Source organism: Manis pentadactyla, chromosome 2 (assembly GCF_030020395.1).
Source record: "Manis pentadactyla isolate mManPen7 chromosome 2, mManPen7.hap1, whole genome shotgun sequence".
In the NCBI taxonomy this organism is placed as follows: Eukaryota; Metazoa; Chordata; class Mammalia; order Pholidota; family Manidae; genus Manis; species Manis pentadactyla.
Genome location: NC_080020.1, coordinates 137,290,066 through 137,310,497, shown reverse-complemented (window position 1 = coordinate 137,310,497; position 20,432 = coordinate 137,290,066). Strand labels below are relative to the sequence as shown.

The window sequence follows — 20,432 nt, the reverse complement described above, 5'->3', positions numbered from 1 at the left end:
GTGTTCAGACAGTAAATTATATGACCATGCTACTAGCAATTCCATTCAAAACAGAAGGCCTTACAGAGAGCTACCTGCGGTTTCCATTAGACCATTCCCAAACCTCCCTGGGTGACACATCGGGCCAGGCAGGACTGGTCTCCGTTGCTGCCCCAGATGTTTCTCCAAGGCTTCACCCCAGGTCAGATAGTTCTGTGCACCCATAATCACTCTGGCAGAGGTTCTTATCTGCCGGCCTGCGACTGAGAGCCAGCCTAGTCACAGTCCCGGCAGTGCGCCAGAAGTCTGGGGCAGGTGGTCAACCACGAACACAGGGCTTGGAGGCAAAGGACCAGGGTGGGTCAGAGCACATGGCAGAGCTGGGCCGGCTGCTGAGCCTCTTTGAAACTCAGTTTCTTCACCAACAGGTTGGTCAGATAAAACCTAACAGGGCTTCTATGGCCATGAAATGATAAAACATATAATGCCGGCCTATCCCCACAATGTCACCTTCCACCTTTTTAGACCCCCCTCTTCCCAAAGGTTAAATGAACTCGGGATACTTTCCACACAGACATGGCCATCGTCCTTCTCAATCTATCTTTAAAAAACAACTGGACAAAACCAGGTCACCAAAATAGCCCATGAAACCGGGACACCCGGACCTGCAGCAGCGCAGCAGAGACTGGGTGACCACCATGTATCCGGCTTGGGCCCCTGCACCGCTCTGGGCTACCCACCTGAAAAAGGCCTCAGTGGAAATGCACCTGTGCATATCGTCACCTCTCCAGGGGCCAGTGCCTCAGGGCACCAATACCTCCCGCTAAACACAAGGTGGGAGGGAGCATGCTGACCCCTTGCTTTCCTGGCAGACAACCCCAGGAAACCCAACCCCAGACCCTTTAGGTCTGTTCTAGTCTCCACAGTGGCCTGAAGAGTTATTATTCACGTGGAAATTTTGTAATAATTTGGAAAATGTGAAAATGGTAAAGATGTTTTTTAAAAGTCATGGTGGCATCACAGGCTCCGCAATTGAAAGCCAAACCAAGAAGAGAGTGAAGTTTGGAGTCTTAAGCCATTTAGGTTTATGGGTAATCGTTCCTATAGTTCAGCGATCGACACCACCTCGCACAGTGGCGCGGTTGCCCACACACATGCGTGGCAGAGCGCTTCTTGCAAACCTGGAAGCTTTCACGGCTTCCAGGTTGTTCCAGCTCCTGGGGCTCTGAACATGCTTTCTGCTTGAAATTTCCCGAGATAAAAATAAGTTTCACTGGGTTGCAGGTAGAAAGGAAAGGGAGGGATAAAAACGCTCAGGTTACAGGAGGACCCCCCTCCCTTCCTTTCCGCGGGCGCTCCCGAGGTCAGCCGCGCGCAGGGGAACTCCCGGGCCGCAGGGGGCCGCCCCGACCAGAGCGCACGTTTCCCGCAGCCTTTTGGAATCGCTTTAGAGGCCTTCCCTCTTCGCGACGCAGGGCCCTTTGCGTGGTGAACAGGAGAGGAGCCGGGCCGGCCGGAGGAGGCGAATTCGCGTAATGTTCACCCTTTATAGTCGTCACTACCGGACTATTCTTAAGGGGTTTACGGCGGGCGCGAGCCCCGCACCCTCCTCCCCGGCCCTGATTCTTTGATGGGTCTGTATGACAGATTCCCACACCTTGCCCGTAGTCCCGGCCCAGGGCTGCTGTGCGGGATAGCGGGCTCCCTCTGGTCGGAGGGAATCAATAAACAGGTTGCTTTCCACCCTTCCCCAACCCCCCTTCTGGCTCTGGACTCTCCTAAGAGGTTAAGTGAGGTCGGAGGCTGGGGTCGGAGGCTTGGCCCGGGGCTGCGGCGAGCCGGGATCGGGGACGAAGAGCCCGATCCTCTGCAACCCCTGGCGACGCGCGCTCGCACGCCCCTTCCCCCGCTACCCCCAAACCTCACCCGGCTCCCCGGCTGCCGGCCGGGCGCGCACCGCGGTCTCCCCCCAGCGGCCGAGCGCGGGTCGCCGCGGGAGCCGGGCGGCTGGCGGGCGGCGGGCGGCGGGGGCGGCACGGCGCAGGCAGGCCCGCGGCTCCGCCCCGCGCCCCCCCCCCGCCCGGCCGGCAGGGCCGCCCCCTCCGCGCCGCGCTCAGCTCAGACCTAGCAGCCGCCTCTGCAATGTCAGCAGCCGCAGCCGCGGCGGCAACGCGAGCGGCAGCGGCCCGGGCCCCGCGGTAGCCGCCAGCGCGGCACGGCCCGGCGGGCGCGCACGGCGCGAGCCCGCGGTCACCTCGCTGCCTGGGGGCGCTGCGGGCGGTTCTGCGCGCCCCGGCGCGGCGCTCGGACTCCAGACCAGCCCGGCTGCGGCCGCGCACAAAGGACCGCGGACACCGGGCTCCGGGGGGGCTGCGCCCAGGGACCGGCCGGGACCGGCAGCCGCACCGCGTTCCCTGCACGCCTCCCCTCCCCGGGTGCCGGAGCCCGGGCCGAAGTGGGCCCCGTCATATGACAGCGGCGACACCGCGGCCAGCCTGCGCGCGTGCTGCTCGTGGGTCTGCACCACGGTCGCCGGCGCCGGGGGCGGCCCACGCCGCGCCCCGCTGAGTGCTCGCCGCCGCCGCCCGAGATCCCCGCGCCCCGGCGCTCGGGCTCCGGGGGCAGGAGCCTAGGGGAGCCCCCCGCCGGTGCCGAGCCTAAAATGGCCACGCTGCTCCGCAAAATCGGGCTCATCCGCCTGCACAACCGGGACACCGAGGACCCCAAGCACCACCACAACCACCGCGGCGGCGGCGGCCAACAGAGCGCGTCGCTGCGAGGCAAGGGCGGCGCCAAGAGCGGCGGCCACAAGCAGCAGCCCCCCGGGGGCGCGGGCGACGCGAGCCCCGGGCCCGGCAAAGGCAAGGGCAAGCGCGCGGCGGAGCTGGCCCCGCGCGACAAGCCACCGCAGCCGGCGGCGGGGGCGGCGGGGGCGGCGGGCGCCGGGGGCCCCCGGGAGCGGGCGGCGGGCGCCAGGGCGGGGCCCGGCCCCGCGGGGGCGACGGCGGCGGCGGCGGCGGCGGGCGGCAGCCTGGTGCCCGCGGCGCGCCAGCAGCACTGCACGCAGGTGCGCAGCCGGCGGCTCATGAAGGAGCTGCAGGACATCGCGCGCCTCAGCGACCGCTTCATCTCCGTGGAGCTGGTGGACGAGAGCCTCTTCGACTGGAACGTGAAGCTACACCAGGTGGACAAGGACTCGGTGCTGTGGCAGGACATGAAGGAGACGAACACCGAGTTCATCCTGCTCAACCTCACCTTTCCCGACAACTTTCCCTTCTCGCCGCCCTTCATGCGGGTGCTCAGCCCGCGCCTGGAGAACGGCTACGTGCTGGACGGCGGCGCCATCTGCATGGAGCTGCTCACGCCGCGCGGCTGGTCCAGCGCCTACACGGTGGAGGCCGTCATGCGCCAGTTCGCCGCCAGCCTGGTGAAGGGCCAGGTAAGGCGCGCGCGGCGGACGGGTGGGCGCGCGGGGCTTGCCGCGCACCCGCCGCGGGCTCGAGCCGCCAGACACCGGGCTGCTTGTCCCCGCGCGTCCGGGTCCCCCCTGCTGTGCCGCTGGGCCTCCCCGGCCCCCGACCCGGCCCTAGGGTGCGCCCTCGCGCCTCCACCGTGCCCCCGCCCTGTCCCATTAACCCTCCCCGTCGGCCCCGCCCTTTATCCCCGGCTCCACCGCCCCCGCCCCTCCCTTTCCCTCTTTGCCCTCCACTTTCGTCTCCTCTTTCGCTGTCCCCCCATCACCTCCTCCTCTGCTTCTCCCAGTGTCCTGTCCCCGTAATCTCCGTGGAGGTGGAACTTCATGCGTACCTCACAGAACTTTCATGTCCAGCTTAGTCTATCACACACACCCCTCCACACGCGCAGAGGTTTCCTCCCCAACGTCTCAGGTGGGTGCCCTGCAGGTGGGGCGCCCTTCCGAGGGCCGGCCGCCTGGGGGTGGATCTGCTCCCTGTTCAGCTCGCTCCTTCTGAGCAGCAGCTAGTGCAAAGGTGAAAATTTTGCTCTTGAGAAATTTCACTGGAGAGGCAGAGGTGTGGTTTGAGTGTTTCATTAAGTGACAAGGCTAGACTCGGTCAAGGAAATGCCTGGTAGCTGCCCCTTCCAGGACCATCACCTCTGGGGTAGATGTTCAAGGTCTTGGTCTCAAACCTGGTTCTTCCTTTGGTTTCCTCTCACCCCCAGGGGTTAAGTCCTTATGGAGGCTAAAGTTGTTTTACTAATAAACCCTGAGAAAAGGGGTGAGTTTGATGCCTGGCTCTTCTCTACTATTGCACCAGAAGGCAGCTTTGCCAGAAAGGAACCCCAGAGAACTGGAGCACAGAGAATGAATGAATTTTCTGAAATACCTCCCCATCTGGCTGCAGACGGGTTCCAAGACATAACGTTTTATCTTCCCCCATTATGTGCTCTTGATCATGTTCAAGTTGGTTGATGTTTTCCAGAATCAATATTAAACATTACTTAATAAGATCGTATTGCCTATGGGCACCTTGCAAACTTACGAAGAAGAATCATTGTTTTAAAGACTCTCAGTGACCTTGATTTGGTCCCTCTACAGTCGGCATATCAGAAGCCATCAGTCCCTTATCACTTGCCTCTTGTCCCTTTGGCTGCAGGATCTCTCACTAATCAAATAATGCTTGTTCTGCCAATTTCACTACAAGTGGTGCCCTTGGGATTCCAAGCAAATAGCATCCTAACTCCAGTCGAGAAGGGAATTCAGTTCTTGACCAAGGTCTGTTGTTACCAAGTAACTGTCTTGCTAGTCTTTCTTTTCTGGGGCTTAGGTTCGGCTTATTTCTTGAGTTAGAAATAGGATGGATGTGACAACACTGGAAAGACATCTTTACTTAGTGAGGTTTAATGCTTTGCCGTCAGAGGCTCACTGTGTATCCTACAGTTCCATGCTGGCTGTGATGTGAAGTGCCTGTGATTCACTACAAGCCGTGGGGTTGGTGAGGGTGGTGGGGACTGGGGTGTGGGTGTGGTGTCTCAGCTTATTTTTCAAACAGGAACTATACAAATGCTGTAGAAGAATATTCCACAGAAATGCCTTTGTTATTTGTTTCTTAAGTCATTGCTAATTTGGAACTCTCTGGAGCAGTCTCTTACCTTCTTTCATTCTTCACAGTAAAGATACTTTAGAGATAAGGGGAAGAGGACTGTCATTTTGCCTTGTAGAGTCACAGATTCATGATATTTTAGACTTGGAAGATATCCTAGAGGTCACTTGGACCACAGCCTGCATTTTGAATGATGCAGGAAGATAAATATTTCAAATGAGAAAAGACGCAACTTGTTAAAAAAGATCTGTATCTTAGTAAATTCAGTGTCTTCCATGTTTACATTAATACTGGGGGTAATAGTCCTATTGTTGCCTACATGCTTCTCTTAAAATAGGCAGGACCTGGTGTATATAGTCTTTTTCTTTGTAATCAAAATTGAGAGTCTTGCATAAAGTTCCCAAGTTGGAGACTTCATTGTTGAAAGTAATTATTACCAACATTTCTATTTATTAATTTCAAGATTTTACTTAGTTGGGCTCAGGGCCTTCACCTAGCATATTGTGTTATATTGCCTATTCTAAATTTAAGTGTGTAAAATAATCTTAAATGAAGGCAAGAACTTGGCAACTTATTAAAAACACCAGTGCAACTTCTTTGCATGGTCTATGCTGACTTCAACATCCAAAAGGAAGTAATGTAAGAGACACATCAACAATTTGAAAGGCAACATAAGGATAGAAGAAATGAATAGTCATTAATGTTTCAGGATTCTGCACACAGAAGGATTCTAATAGTGTTTCAGGAACCTGAGTGTTAAAGTGTCTTTCCTACTTTCACAAATTCCCTGCCAGTAGATTGTTCATGGCACATACTGTAGTTACCAAATTATTTCCTCCACGGTTAAAGGGAATAGGCTTTGGAAGAGCAATCTAAATACCTGATTAGGTTTTCACAGAGAACCAGACCTACTACCAAACCAATAATTACCTTAAAAGAAAGAATTATTCCATTCTAGTTACCTTTCTCCATCTGTTGTCATCTCTTTTTTAGGATACTTTTTTTTTTAATGTGAAAGAAAAGGCTTGTTTTCTTTTTGCATAACTGCTCAGCTTGACTTTGTGAATTGAGAGTGTACTAAATTGCTTTTGGTTCATATTATACCTTTAGAAAAATCATAAAATGCTTTGAAGGATTTCATTGGTAATATTAAGAAAAGATGTGCTGAACAGTTTTGTGTACAAAATAAAAACTGTGGATTTACCACAAAAGATGATAAATTCAGTCATTTCACAAGACCTTTGACTGACCTGTGTTGTCAAATCTCAAGTGCTGCTTTATGTATTGTGGTTGTTTTAAGTTAAATTAACATAAATTTCTTGTATGATATATTCTATGTAGAGATAATGACACACATACATTACCTGTTTGTCTCTTGGCTATTCCGAAGACCAAATAATTGTGACTAAGTGGGAACATTTTAGGTAGTTATTTTGGTTCTCTGCAATTGAATGACAAATTCCCATACTTTTAAAACAAACTGGTGAACATGTCAAAAGTTTAGACCATTATTTATATCCTTTAGCCTTTAAGGAACCAAAAGAAGATGATCTATAGCTCCTGTGTAGGATTTTTTTGCGCTCACAGCTGTAAGGTGTCGGTCTTGAAACTAAAGTCAACTGCAGGGCGGCACTACGCTGGCACCTCATGGGTAGCCTCCAGTGCCAGAAGATGTGTGCAAAGATTTCAGAGCACAGACTCTGTGGGCCTGGACAACCAGGAAGCACCGCCGGAGGGGCTGTCTCAGAGTTCGCTGCTCATACAGCAGGGGTAGAGCTTGGGTGACTGGGTGCCTGGACAGGACCTCTACTTGTGGTGTGAGCAGAAAAGTCCCCCAAAGCCTTTTGAGGGTACACTGGCTCTGGGTTCTATCCCCTCCTGAGTGGCCTCTTTTTAATTAGTTAGACATTGCCAGGGGCTGGGAACCAGATGGCACTGGAAAGACAGTTTCTTCCTTCTCCTCTGTCCCCTTAGGGCCACGTGACTCCACCTGGCCTGGAGACAAACGATGCTGGTAACAGTAATATTTGCTGTTTGCTCTGAGCTAAGGTCAGGGTGTTTAGCCTTACCTGGTTCCGTTTCAGTGGTCACTGTGCTGGTGCAGAAACTGCAGCTCCACATGGGCAGGTGAAATCATACCATGTCACGTTCTAATCCTAGCACCGAGTGGCCAGGCTCTGAAAAACCAGTCCATGTTAGTAAAAGCATCAGGAATGCCACAGTCAAACCTGGGGCTTTCTGAGCACCTGGTTGTCTGCAGGCAGTCTTCTGTTAATGTGACCTGCGTGACAATCACGTGTATCCACAGAGAACAGATACACAGTCAGTGGCCAGAGGAAGAATGAGAACAGGACTAAAACATCTTTAGATCTTAGTGTTTGAATTAAAAATTAGTAAGCAATTCCAAGAGCCAGTTCCTGGGATTTTTGAATAAAGGAAGTGGGCTGACATGGCCACGTGTCACAATGTGGAAGAGAAGTAAATGGCTCTGCAGATCAGTTTTACTTGATACAAAGTGCCTGAGGTCAACTTTAGGGTTTCAAGTGTTCTGCCCTGAAGGTGTCCCTGAGAATCACACACACATACACAAAGCCTGTCTTTGGAACTCCTTCCAAAATCCTAGGTCTAGAAACCACATTTAACGAACAACCACAGGGTCTCCTGGTCTTATCAGTAAAAGTGATGACGATGAATAGCCCTTTGGGTTTCTAAAAATGTACTGCCTTTTAAACTATAATTGCCAGGACATTTTCTAAAGCCTTGAACTAGTTTGCTAGGGCTGCTGTGGCAAAATACCCAGACTGGGGGCTAACACGCCAGAAACGCAGGGTCACACAGTCTGGAGGCCAGTGTGAGGGCAAGGTGACCACAGGGCTGGTTCCTTGTGAGGCCCTGAAGGAGAATCTGCTCCAGGCCTCACCTTGGCGTGTAGGTGCCACTGTCCCTCTGTCTTCACACTGTTATCTCTCTGTGCCTATCTGTGTCCTGATCTCCTCTTTTTATAATCATACTGGATTAGGGCCACCCTGATGACCTCCAGTTAACTCGGTTACCTAGTTAAGTGTAAGGACCCAGTCTCCAAATGCAGTTGCGTTCTGCGATATTGGCAGGACTCTGACAAAGACATTTTGAAGGGTGGCCAAGCAGCCCAGAACAAGCCCCAGCAGGATGGTTTAACCAGGTCAACCAATTGTTTCTCCAGAGGCTGTGGCTGGTTTGCAAAGTAATGTAAACGAAGCCAGTCCACATGAGCTCAGGACCTCAGGAGTAAGCGGGAGCAGGGATGGCGGCCCTTTTAGAGGGAAGCTGGAAGAGCCCGGAGCACAAACAGTGACAGCCGGGCATGGAGTGGTGTCCATGGGATCACCCAAGGAGAGGGGATCTGGGGGCTTCTTATGAGCCATGTGTCATTCAGTCCCATGCTGCGTGTAGGTGACGGAGAGAACTACCCACCTGGATGACACGGCAGCTTGAGGTATCCATGCACTGGACTGTTTCATGAAAAAAATAGGTTGCACTGATATCAAGTAGGATGGGCCAGATGACACAGACGGGACTCTGTATCCTAAAAATAGTCCCTCACTGACTTGGCGGGCTCCCCCAGCTCTGCTTCCTGGTGAATGTGCGCGCCCCACGGCTGATGGTACAGCTAATAATAGGGTCTTACTTTACCCTGAGCTGTCAAGAGTATGTAAATGCACTTCTGTTTATTTTTCTAATTTATTTTAAGGGATGGGAGAGGTTTGTTTTTCATTTTAAGGGGCAGCATAATTTTTGGGGAGGGCGTTGTGTTTTTGTGGAAAGTGCCAATATGGACAATAGGCTGAAGTCTGTTTTAAAGCATGAGACCCACAGCCCTGAGTCCTGCCCTTCTTCATTCCCAGAAACAGATGTGAAACCAGGTTTAGAAGTAAGGCAGCCTCAGTAATGCCACTTGGGGGCAGCTAATGAACCAGCGAAAACTACTCTCATGTACCTTAAAAAAAAAAAAAAAAAGTAGTGGGTTCTTCGAGCCATGTTTCAGCTCTGCTACGCCTAGGTGTTGCCGTGCTGACCATGTTTCAGCTCCCCTAAGCCTAGGTGTTGCTGTGCTGACCATGCTTCAGCTCTCCTAAGCCTAGGTGTTGCCGTGCTGCCACTGTGCTGACCATGCTTCAGCTCCCCTAAGCCTAGGTGTTGCTGTGCTGATAAGCAGGTGAGAAGGATGGGATAATGGGAGCCAGGTGTAAATCCTCTCCCCTGCCTGTGGTCCTAAGCCTCCGCCACATGTCCCAGAAAGACATTAAATCACTCCAGTGCTGGGGCCCTGCCCTCAGAGATTCAGACTTCACGTGCCTGGGACCAGGCCCTGGTGGAGGCTTCTTGGAGAAGCGCCCACGTGATTTCAGTGGGCAGCCAGTGTGGAAAAAGCCACCCTGGACCCATAATCGCTCATCTTCTCCACAACCACCCATCCAGGGAACATCCTTACACCAGCAGCCACAGCATGGCGTGGCGGCGGGTGTGACGGGCTCCTTACCTTCCCCTTCCCACCTTGACTGGTCGCATTGTCCTAGATGGTCCTGACTGAGCCCCTAAATGCCCTCCTTTGGTAGCGGAGGGCCCCCATAATAGCAAATGCTCCTCCCTGGACCAGGACGGGGTGTAAACGCTGAGAAGGAGACACACTCGCCCTCAAGTAGACACAGCTGTGAGGGCTCTGGTGCTCAGGCTCCCCAGAACTGTGGATAATTAACTAAGTCCTACAGCGCGGGTCCTGAACACTGTGAACTAGGCACACAAGGGTGAATAAGATAAGATAGGCAAAGTGAGAACTGACTGCCTCCAAGAACTCATCAGTGGGGATAAAGTAAAACCCATTCGTGTTTGCCTCTGGCATGCTGGGCAGCTTTGTGATTGTATCATATTGCTTACTATTTGGGCAAGTGTTCGTTCATTGAATTTCCATGCACCTGACAACTGACAGTGGCCTGGGAACTTGGGAGAGGTGGGTCTTGCAGTCAGCAGGTCTTCAAAACTTCCATGTGACATTCTCAGAGGGAACACTCTACTGTAAAGAGGAGACAACTCCAGCATTGATGTCATCCTGCTTTTTTGAACATTGTTTCACTGCTAAGAAATGGAAAGATCAGGCATTTCCCAAAACACACAAAGGAGTTGTAATGGTGAAAATATTTCCAGTAATGTCTACACTTTGCTACCCAGCAATTTATCCAACTAAGGAAAGGTTTAATGGTACGTTTCTTCCTCATTGCCCACACTTCTTTCACTCATTCATTTAGCACCTCTTTGCTGAGGGTCTTCCATGGCTTGGGCACTGAGCCACATCACCCTTGGCTTGCCCGCAGTGATCCTGCCCCATTCTGTGTCTCCCCTCGTCCTCCTTCCGGCTGTTTCCCTGGTGGGCTACTCCGGTGAAGCCAGGAGGAAGCAAGCTGAGTGGGAGTACCAAGGACCCCAGGTAGAGAAAGTCAGTGAGGAAGCAGATGTGGGAGCAATCAGGCAGCAAAGGGCAGGGCTTCGCAGCAGGAGCCTGGAGAAGTCCCAAGCGGGCCGCCTCCCCACGCGGCAGGTCTCGCGCCTTGAGGGGGTGGGGTTACCCGGCTCTTCCCTTCCTGTTTCCAAGCCTAGCCTTCCCTCCCCCCTGTGCTCCTGCCTCATTGGATGCTTGTCAGCTGGGGCTCCCGGCTCTCCCTCACTCTTGATTGTGACCCTCACGGAATACAGCCCAAACAGTGACCCCCATGGAGGTCGTTCTCCCACCTGGTGGCTGGTTCTCTCCAACCGTGCTTAGCTCACAGGCCCACCCCCGCCTGGAGGGCTCTCTCCGCTCCATTCACTTGGTGAGCCCCCAGCCTTCCTCCAAAGCCCTCCCCAGGCGCTCCAACTCCTCTGCAAAAGGAACACCCAACCACTCCTCCAGGGAAGCAATGGCTGCCTCCTCAGAAGTACCTCCGCATTACCAGAAGGCAGTTCATTTCTATTCTTATCCTGCTAGACTGCATTGACATCTTTACAACTGTACCTCCCAGTCCCCTTGCACAATGCCTAACACATCGTGTGTGCCAAATATAAACGTGCTCCTCCTGTGATCTGGCCCTGTGAGCAGGTGCCCCAGCCCCCTGGCCTTGCCCCTGTCTGCAGTAAACACATTAGGACTGTGAAATTGCATCGGGAGATTACCAGGGCCCCGCTACCGTGCAGAATGCTCTGTGTTGGCCATTTGATTAGTCCTTGCAACAGCCTATGAGGTGGGTGCTGTTGTCATTCCCATTTCACAAAGGAGAAAGCTGAGGCTCACAGGTTGACTCTGTGCCCGAGGCAGAGAACTAGTAAAGACCAGAGCTAAGTCCCCACCCATCAGTCCAGTGCCAGGGCCACCCAGTTCCAACGAGCTATTGAGTTGACTAGTGGAAGCCACCCCAACCAAATAGCTTGGTTTTTCCCCATGGGCTCCTCTGCACCTTAGAGGTGTCTGCATTGATACTGCATTTCGGTTTTGCTACAACACTCATTGTCGGCCCCCAAGGGGAGGAGATAATGTATCCCTCCAATCTAACACATGGTGCTGAATTAACCACTTTATTGGTCCAAATTCTCCATAAGCTCGTTGTGTCTATTGTGTGAAGCAGAAGAATGTTTTACTTCTTTCAAACTGTAGGAGATAGATAATTATTGCTGCTTAATCTCTTCTATACACAAAAGGGAAAGGCCTTTTTAAAATTCTGAAAATAACTCAAGAAAGAAATGCTTTTTGAACATAATTGTTATATTGGTGAAAACACTCAGATTGAAGAAATTACCACTTTAAAAATAATTCCTGTAAAATAAAAACTAATTCTCTGTCACAATATTTGGCAAGCATTCCTGAGATTGTTTATATTAAGATTTCTTTGATGAGAGAAGTAAGGAAGTACTGTCTTATGTGGACCAGGTAACACTTAGAAGTTGCAGTGTATTCAGCTCTCTTGGGGATTGAAGGAAACTTTCCAGAAAAATATTGGTAAGATGGTGCTTTCTGGCTTTTTATCTTGAAAATCAGACATTTCCAACAGAGGATGGAGTTACAGTATTGATTATTTATTGGTTATACTAAAAAGCAGCTATTGCCATTTTATAAAGTTGGACGTTTTATGCATATAATTATTAAGACAATTATTTTTGCCTTATCAGTACATATATATTAGGGTGGTTTTTGCATGTTAGGCGGGGTGCCCATTTTACCTCCCAGGAGACAACAGTCAGGAATTGAGATGTAATTGCACAAAATAAATAATAATTGCTACAAGGATCAGTCTATGTTGAGGTCTTTCAAGATTAATCACATACCCTACTCCACTCTGCTTCCTAGCCAAGGAAAAGTAGAAGTAGTTTGTAGGAAGCTTGGGATTTAATTTATATTAAATGTAACTACTTGAATATTACAAACCTTTAAAATGTAAATTTGAAAAAGTCATCTAAGTGCTAAGTGAATAACAGCTTTTTCAATCCAGCTTTATGCAAGCGGCCTGCTTCTCATGGAGGCTTCTTCCTCTTCAGCTCACACATGTGGGGGAGAACACTCCTGGGTCGGAGCCCCCCTCCAACTTGGCCTGTGGAAAGCTGATCAAATCAGGTTAGATTTCTTGGGGAAGTGGCCCCAGCCCGTGGGAAGAATGCCTGAAACTAGCACAGATGAGCAGCCCGGGCTGGCTGCTGCAGTCCACCCCTTACCGACCCACTTGTCTTTCATTTGATCACTTTTATAATGTATATTAGGAAACATCGTAATCTTTGAGCACCCATAGAAGATCATTTCTCAAACTGTAAGATCAACTAGTAAAATTACTTAATGCTTAAAGGAAATTATTACCATTCACAAACAGAACTAATCTAATAAGAAGTGAGTTTAAACTGGATTGGATAAGGGTTTTTTTTAAAGTAATTTTATTTAAAAGAGTGTCTGGTATTTGCCTTTTCATAGGGGAGATGGAGTCTCTCGTCGGTTGTTCTCCCAGACCAGTCAGAGAGCAACCCGAGACCCCAGACGGAACCCTCTGCTACCACCACTGACCCTTAAGCTGGCTGGAGGGCTGCATGGCCGCCTGGCATCTGGGGACACCTGTAGACCTCTCCTCAGAAAAATATTCTTAAATGCATAAAATGAAATCCATAGATTCAAGAGAAACTAATTATACTTAAATAGTTATCACATTTTTTTTTCAAAAGTGATGAACTAAAATAGGACATTAAAAGCATGTATACTCACACATCTAATATCAAGATCTAGTGGCAGGTCCAACAACTCCCCAAACTGGACATAGTAATGATGTTTCAAGGTATCTACAACAACTGTAATGTGATTTTTTAAAATATGGGATCTCTGGTGGTGATAAAGTCTAGGCTAACACTGCTGTGGTTTGTTACTTTCAATCACAATTAAGCAAAATGCCAAATTGCTGTTAGGAATTCATGAAAATAAAGACATTTTTCTCATCCCAGTTCACACACCCTTGGGGATGCATGGCCCCCAGGTCAAGAACTGAGGCAGTGCAAGGCTCTGAACGCTGATGGCTGTCTTGGGAAAACTTATGGTGCAGGTCACGGCCAGAACCAGTGGGAGCGAGCTTTAGGAGGCCAGCGTACGTTTTGATTTTTCCATCATCTTGTTGGGTGGGCTTTGCATAAAGCCATGGCCCTTGAGGCAGAGGCAGGGCTCCAGTGCCGCCCCTCCTCCTGCAGAGCGGGCAGCCGCTTCCCCAAGCTGCAAGTGACTCACCTGAAGATGACCAGCATACACAGTTCACACGTGAATCGTGATGCCCAAAGGTCATGAGATATGCAAGTGCCTTCCATAAGGAGGTGATCAATAGATGTTCCTTCTTTGAAAGAAATAGAATATTGAAATAAATAGACAAGAAAAGTATAATCAAAGACTCAGAATTGTGTTTCATCAGTTCGTATACAGTCAATATCCATTACATGAAGGGATCTGCTTTCAGAACTATTTGTATTTCAGGACAATACTTGATTCCAATTGGCTGAAATGTTTTTGTACTGACCGTAATTTTACGAATATTCACAAAATCACAGGATAGCCTCCGTTTTACTCTCTGGAAGCTGCGTCTGTCACTGTGGCCTCTTGTTACCTCTGTTAGCTCTCCATCAAGTCATCCTCTATCATCAGGTGTTGGTTTCTGATAACAGCCATGATCGTGTTCTTGTCCATCCAGATTTGAGAGCTATTTTTTCACCCTTACAACTTTGCTGCCTTAAGAATCCTGTTAGTATCTTTAAATTAGCGTTGATTTTCTTTGCTGCTAAGTCAGAAAATTATGTAGAAGAATGGTGTTATTTAAAACATTTCCTCTATCATCTCTCAGTGCATGCCAAATGTCCTTGGTAGCCGTTAAGTATTGTTGAGGTGCTTTCTTCATTACAGAATACAGTGTCCCCTGGAAAACTTTTTGGTTACCATTTCATGTCCAGATGGAAAGCTGGTTCAGAAATTGTAAAATCCTGTGGACTCAGCAGTTTTCTCAGGCCACCCGACATGAACACGAATTGTCTTAACACCATCGAAAGAGAATTTCATTGTGGCCAGTTATCTTTTCCTTTCTAGTACCTTTGGGAAAGGTCCTTTCTTTAATGGAATTCAAGAGAAATCTAGTTGAAATGTTCGACCTGCAGGAATTGTTGCATTTTCTCGGAAGCATCAGGGAAATCATGTATAATGTTGTGACGATTGGAGGCTAATCAGCCAGGAACACTGACGCCTGCCGTACGTTCCTTTGTTGTTCAGTCAGTTACAGTCTGAGCATTGGCCCTCCAGGCCCAGAGCAAGGCTCCCTGCATTTGGAACGAGAGTGACCAGATGGCTCCAGGATATTCCAACTCCTGACTTGCATGGGTAGGAAGGACCAAGGAGGGAATGGTTTTCAGTTCATTGATCCTCCAGGACTTTTATATGCCTTTGTTGTATTTTTAATTATTTTACCCTTGTTTAGCAATATTGAAATCAGAAACTCAACCTCTGAGATCTTTAGAGGCACCAGCAATCTGCTGTTTTTCCTAACCTGTGGTGCATATCATTCTAAGAAGGGATGTTGTCTTCTACCTGAACCAGAGTCTGACAGGCCTGGGTGGTGTTGCCGTAACTACCTTTTTAGGTTTGTGTGTTTTCCACACCACAGTCAGCAAACAGAAACAGCTCTGCCCAGCTTTGCTCAGACTGTTCTTGCACGATTTTTCATGACTCTTTTTCAATCCTGTAAACTAGTTATTTAGTTGATACCGAATCTTTTGGTTGAGATCATTTTAGACACCCTAGCCTAAGAAAAATACCAAAGGCCCTCAATCCGCATCTAGTCCCAACTGCATACCATTCATTCTCAGGTGCTTGCTAGCTTTCCCCTTCAGACAAGCCCAGGGCTATCCTGGCTTGGTTGGCAAGGATAAGCCCGGCAGGCTGCACAGAGCTGTTAGCACTGGGCCTTATCTGGTAGCGCTGGGCCTTACCTGGTAGTGCTGGGCCATATTGCTCTGGACAGCCTATGTGCTGCCCAAAGGCTGGTGACCACTGGTAGGGCTTTCGGGCTTGTGGATAAAGGGAGAGATGGTCCCACCCTGCCTCTGGCCAGAGGACTCTTGGGGACTTCAGAACTGGGTCTTGGTCAGCACCCAACCAGGAAAGCCAGCTGAGGTCCAGGACTGACACCCCCGTGTGGGAGGAGCTGTGTGTGTGAAGGGTGCAGCCTGTGCACAGAGGGTCTTTGTGGAGAAAGGCTTGAGGGTTCTGCCAGCAGGTGTCCTCTGGGGGCCTGTGGTTGAGGTGGGCTGGCAAGAGGAAGGCGAATCCCTGATCCAGAGCAACATGTGTGTTCAGCTTGACTGTTTACAGAGCATCCCCTGCGCACAGTTTTCTGGAAGCCCAAGACGGGGAGGGATTCCAGCCTGGCGAAAAGGGCTGGCAGGTGGAGATGGCAGGGCAAGTGGCTGCTTTCTAGAGCTCCCGCCAGAAACGTGATTGAACCAGGCCAGTGGTTCTCAAGGGAGAGCTAGGAGCTTAGCAGGGGTGCCCCATTCCCCCTGTACTGGCTCATTCTGTAGCTTCATCAAGTAGGAGCTGTCAAACACCCAAGTGTGGGATCAGGGAGAGAGCAGATGGGCCACTTTGCAGGGCTGGGCAAAGTGCGTCTGTCACAGGATGGGGGGAGGCAAGACAGAGCCCCTGCTCAGCGCACACCCAGCACAGGGTGGACCTCAGCCCAGCTCCTGGTGGGACGGCCTCATACATTCAAGGGAAACTTCCATACGGAACCAGTAAATCAAGTTGCCCCAAAAGGCTGATGGAAATGTAAATGCTTCTGACATTTCTAGCTTCTACACCTGTTATTTTGTCATGAGTTGGATTTTAAGAAGAAAAACACAGCAGTTACTAAGGAGTCCTGTACGGCAAGCAGAGTTTGAGTGACAGAAAGAGGGGAGAGTTTTTCATCACTAATCTTACCTTTTAGAAATAGGAAGCTCTAAAACTCTGCTTACTTCTACTCAGTATTTTCATTTCCCTTTTCCTGTTATTTTCTCTCTAGAACGGCTGTGGGTGCATCGTGCCTCCTTCATGTTCTTCATCTCCCGACAATCTCTCTTGTCTCATGGTTCTCCACTGTCCTCTGCGTTCTGAGGCACAGTCAGGACCAATGGGTAGTAGATAATACTCCAGAAAGTGCTTCAGAGTGTTCTGGAAAGTTTCACTCTGAGGTCAGAGGAGTAAAATCCTTAAGACTTCGCTGGCAAATTTTCAACATATACCATTTGTTAAATTTATCATAGAGTGATTCTACAGAGAGTCTGGGTAAAAACACAGGTTCAGTGATGACAGGAGGGGAGAAGGAAACCCCCAGGCAGGGCAAGAGGGGTGTAGCATTTTCCCTTCGTTCCCCTGCCCCCCTGCCCCCCCATGCCCCCATCCCCCTTCTCTCCCTGCTCCCTAGTCCCTGCTGCTCCCTCTCATCCCCTGTTCTCCCTGGTTCCCACTGTGCCCCCTCATCCCCCTCCTGACTTCCTCTCTCCCTCCTCCCCACTGCCCCGCCTGCCCTCTGCTCCTCCCTCCCTCCCTCCCCTCCCCTCCCCTTCCCCTCCTTCCCATGGCGCCCACACCATCTGGACAGCAGACAGGAAGGTGGGAGCACTCTGACCCGCTACCTGAAACCTAGGCGCCACAGATAAGTGTCTTAGCCTTGGGCCTGGGCATGCCTTCCCTTGCCCAGGTCCTCTTCTGCAAACTGGAAGAGGCCCTAGTGCTTTGAGGATTCATTGAGCTGCCTTGGGAGGCATTGAGTGCCCCCATCAGCACCCCAAGGCCAAGTCCCCTGTGGAATCCCATCCTCCTTCTAGGCTCTGGCTGAGCAGCAAACTTCCCTGTCCCAACCCCAGAGCCTGTGCTCCCAGTGGCTGCGGCGCGGGCTCCTCTGGGGATCCTGCGGGTCTCCCACCACACTGAACTAGGTCTCCCCACTCGGAGAGTAACCCCACAGGGGAGCAGCTCCCCATAGCACAGCAGCTCCCCACAGGTCCCCGCAGGGGTCAGCCCGGCCTTGGCACCGAGTAGGCACCCACAGCTAGTGCAGAATGAAACCGAGCTGGTGACCTTCAGGGACCGCAGGATCGTGAATCATCGAAGGAGGATTACGGGTGTTGACTGCACTGTAATTTGCAGTGTTGGGAAAGTGGACATTTTTAGCAACAAAGCGGCACCTTTCAAAAGGCGTTTTCTGGTTGACACGGAGTACCAAAATGATTTCACCCCCAGCACCGTGCACAGCCCACGTGATTTGAATTTTCTGTTTTTCTCTGAACACCAAATTTGCTAGTCATGGTGTTTTTGTAAATGAGAATTAGCTTTATGTGTTTTTGTTTTTAATCTCATGCCCTTGAAATGTTATCCCTACTTGGCAGAAAATACAGCAGGCTGATGCTGGATGGAGGCTTGTACTGAGGATGCAAGTGAGGGAGGATCCCTGACCCCTGACCCCTGTCCCCAGGTGATTGGTCAGCATGTTAAGGCTTGTGTTTATTTTGCTGAATAATTTTAGTGCTAAAGGTGTTACTTCAAGAACCTGTTTGTAAATCTCTTTTCCTGTGACTACTTCAGTGTGGTCTTGTCCAGATTGGAGGCTTCTCTGCTACCATGTAAATTCATTTTCTCCTCTCTCTCTCTCTCCCCTCTACTCAGTTGTGACTTTTCTTACGGAGCCTGTGTTACCATGGAGGGCTGCTCTGACCGCAGGCCACTGCAGACAAGGCAGTGGACACAGCAGGCACTTATTTCCCAGTCTGAGGCTGGAAGTCCAAGAGCCAGGCGCAGGCGGGTTGGGTTTCCCCGGGGCCCCTCTCCTGCTTGCACACGGTTGCCCTTCTGCTTGTCTGTGGGCTGATCTCCTGTCATAAGGATCTCAGTCACACCGGATTAGGGCCCACTCCCAGTGACTTCATTTTACCTTAATTACCTCTGTAAAGACCCTGTCTTCAAATACAGTCACATTCTGTGTTTGGGGTTGGGACATCAACATAAAGATGTTGGGGGACATAACTGAGCCCATAACAGAGCCTTTCTTTCAAAACACGTATTCGTTTAGACCATGCGTTTTCCCTTCCTGACGTCTTCTTGTTATTGCCCTGGGGCCAGGCCCCTTGGCCCTTGCTGTCTCCAGGCCTCCCGGGCAAGGACCTGGACTTTCTCCATCGCATCAGCCTCCCTCTCCTCCTGCAACACAGGCGCCTTCCTCCTCCGGAAGTCAGGTGCTCCAGGTTGCTGTGTTTTGCTTGGTTTTCCCAGCATTCCTCCCTTTCCTACCTTTTCCCAACCATCCCAGTTGCCTTGGTCTCCTCCTGCTGTCTTCCTCCCCCCAAGAAGGGTTCTCTGCTTTGTTGGTGGTGGCCTCTCCCCTTGCTCTCAGCACACTGGGGAGCTAGAGTTCCTTGGCTCCGGCACCTCCCATTCCTCCCACAGGGCTGTGTGCCTTTTTTTGGGGTCCCACTTCACCTGTTCACAGTCCCCATAAATCTAAACCCCACCCCTACTCCAAGCCACTCTTCCAGTCGGTCCGAGGGTGACCTGAGTATTCTCTTCTGTTTTGGTTTCCAACCACTGCAGCGGCAAACATCCCCGTCCTCACCTGGCCAGCCCTGTCCCGGTGCTTCTCTCTGGTTCACTATTTCCTTTCTTCTGCCTCACCCAGGCCTCTGAGTCTGCCTTCAGTCATCTCAGCCCTGTGAGCAAGTAGCCAGGATAAGGTACCTCTGCTGCGTGCATAGTCTGGGGGCCTACAGAGAAAGGAGAATTTGGGTAGATGGATGTGTGGAGGGGATGCGTCTGTGTCAGGCAGGCGGTGTAGACATTCCAGGTGAACTGAAAGGGAGAGGCTGATTGGTTGATCATTATTTCAAACAACAGCTAGAGTCGTGATCCTGGAAGGCTGCAGTAGTGGACCCACGGAGGTCAAAATTATAGTGAATATGTTTTAAACCAGTTTGTTTTTATGCTGATACACTCAAATTGGTGCATTTTTTAAATCAAAAGCTATATTTATCATTTTAGATGTCCTTATCAAACTTAGATGTAGAATGCTTTCTGAAAGCCTTCAATTCCGTTTGGTATGGTAATTTTACTCACGTGTATGGTAACGTCAGCAAACAAAGCTCAGTTGGTAATTTATTGACCAAACTGTTTGAAACAAGCACTTAGTGAGAGTTTGGGTGGCACAGCAGATACAATGCAGCATTTATCAAGGGGACAGTTTTGTTCAGCCATTTGCATTTTGCACGTTCTTATTTTGCACGCATTCTTATTTTGTTCAAAAGTAGAGGGATTCATTAAAATATCCCCAAATATCTCCACCAGACTGCTGCCAGGACCTAAGAACCGGCTAGGACAGGCCTTTCCGATGGTTCCCAGCAGAGGCTAGCGTGACCTGTATGCCCAGCCGTCCCCCGCCTTCTGGTGGCCTTGGGCTCCTCTCGTTCAGCTCTGCCACCCCTGGCAGCCCCTCCTGTCTCTTGTCTTCTTGGAACTTTGAACTCCATAGAGCAGGCAGACTTGGCTCCATGGCCACCACTGACAGAGGGCAGCAGCATGGCGTGAACCCCCACCTGCAGATCGTCAGCTGCAATTGTGTCACTTTGGGTCCAGACCCAAAGCTGGGCAGATGACACTCCGCATCTTTTCCCATGCTTGATCCCTGAGGCCAGCTGATCCCCAGTGTTTCAAAGGTGGAGGGATTTTCCACAAGCTTCCGTAATATCAGAGTCTTCACAAAATGTCATGAGACTGACTCCTTACTGTATACCACCCAAGGCTTTTTATAAAATCAAAAGGCAGGTTTTAAGTATTTATATAATTTTCTTATTCAA

The 20,432-nt window shown here is 50.6% G+C and overlaps 1 protein-coding gene across 1 annotated transcript in view; it reads left to right on the top strand.

The window, feature by feature from the left end:
• Positions 1 to 2,147: 2,147 nt before the first annotated feature.
• The window catches only part of UBE2QL1 (ubiquitin conjugating enzyme E2 Q family like 1), a 40,793-nt gene continuing 22,508 nt past the window's right edge, over positions 2,148 to 20,432 (top strand). Inside the window, exon 1 of the mRNA XM_036896702.2 lies at positions 2,148 to 3,418. Coding sequence (XP_036752597.1) covers positions 2,642 to 3,418 — 777 coding nt within the window. The 5' untranslated portion in view covers positions 2,148 to 2,641. The remainder of the gene's footprint in view (positions 3,419 to 20,432) is intronic.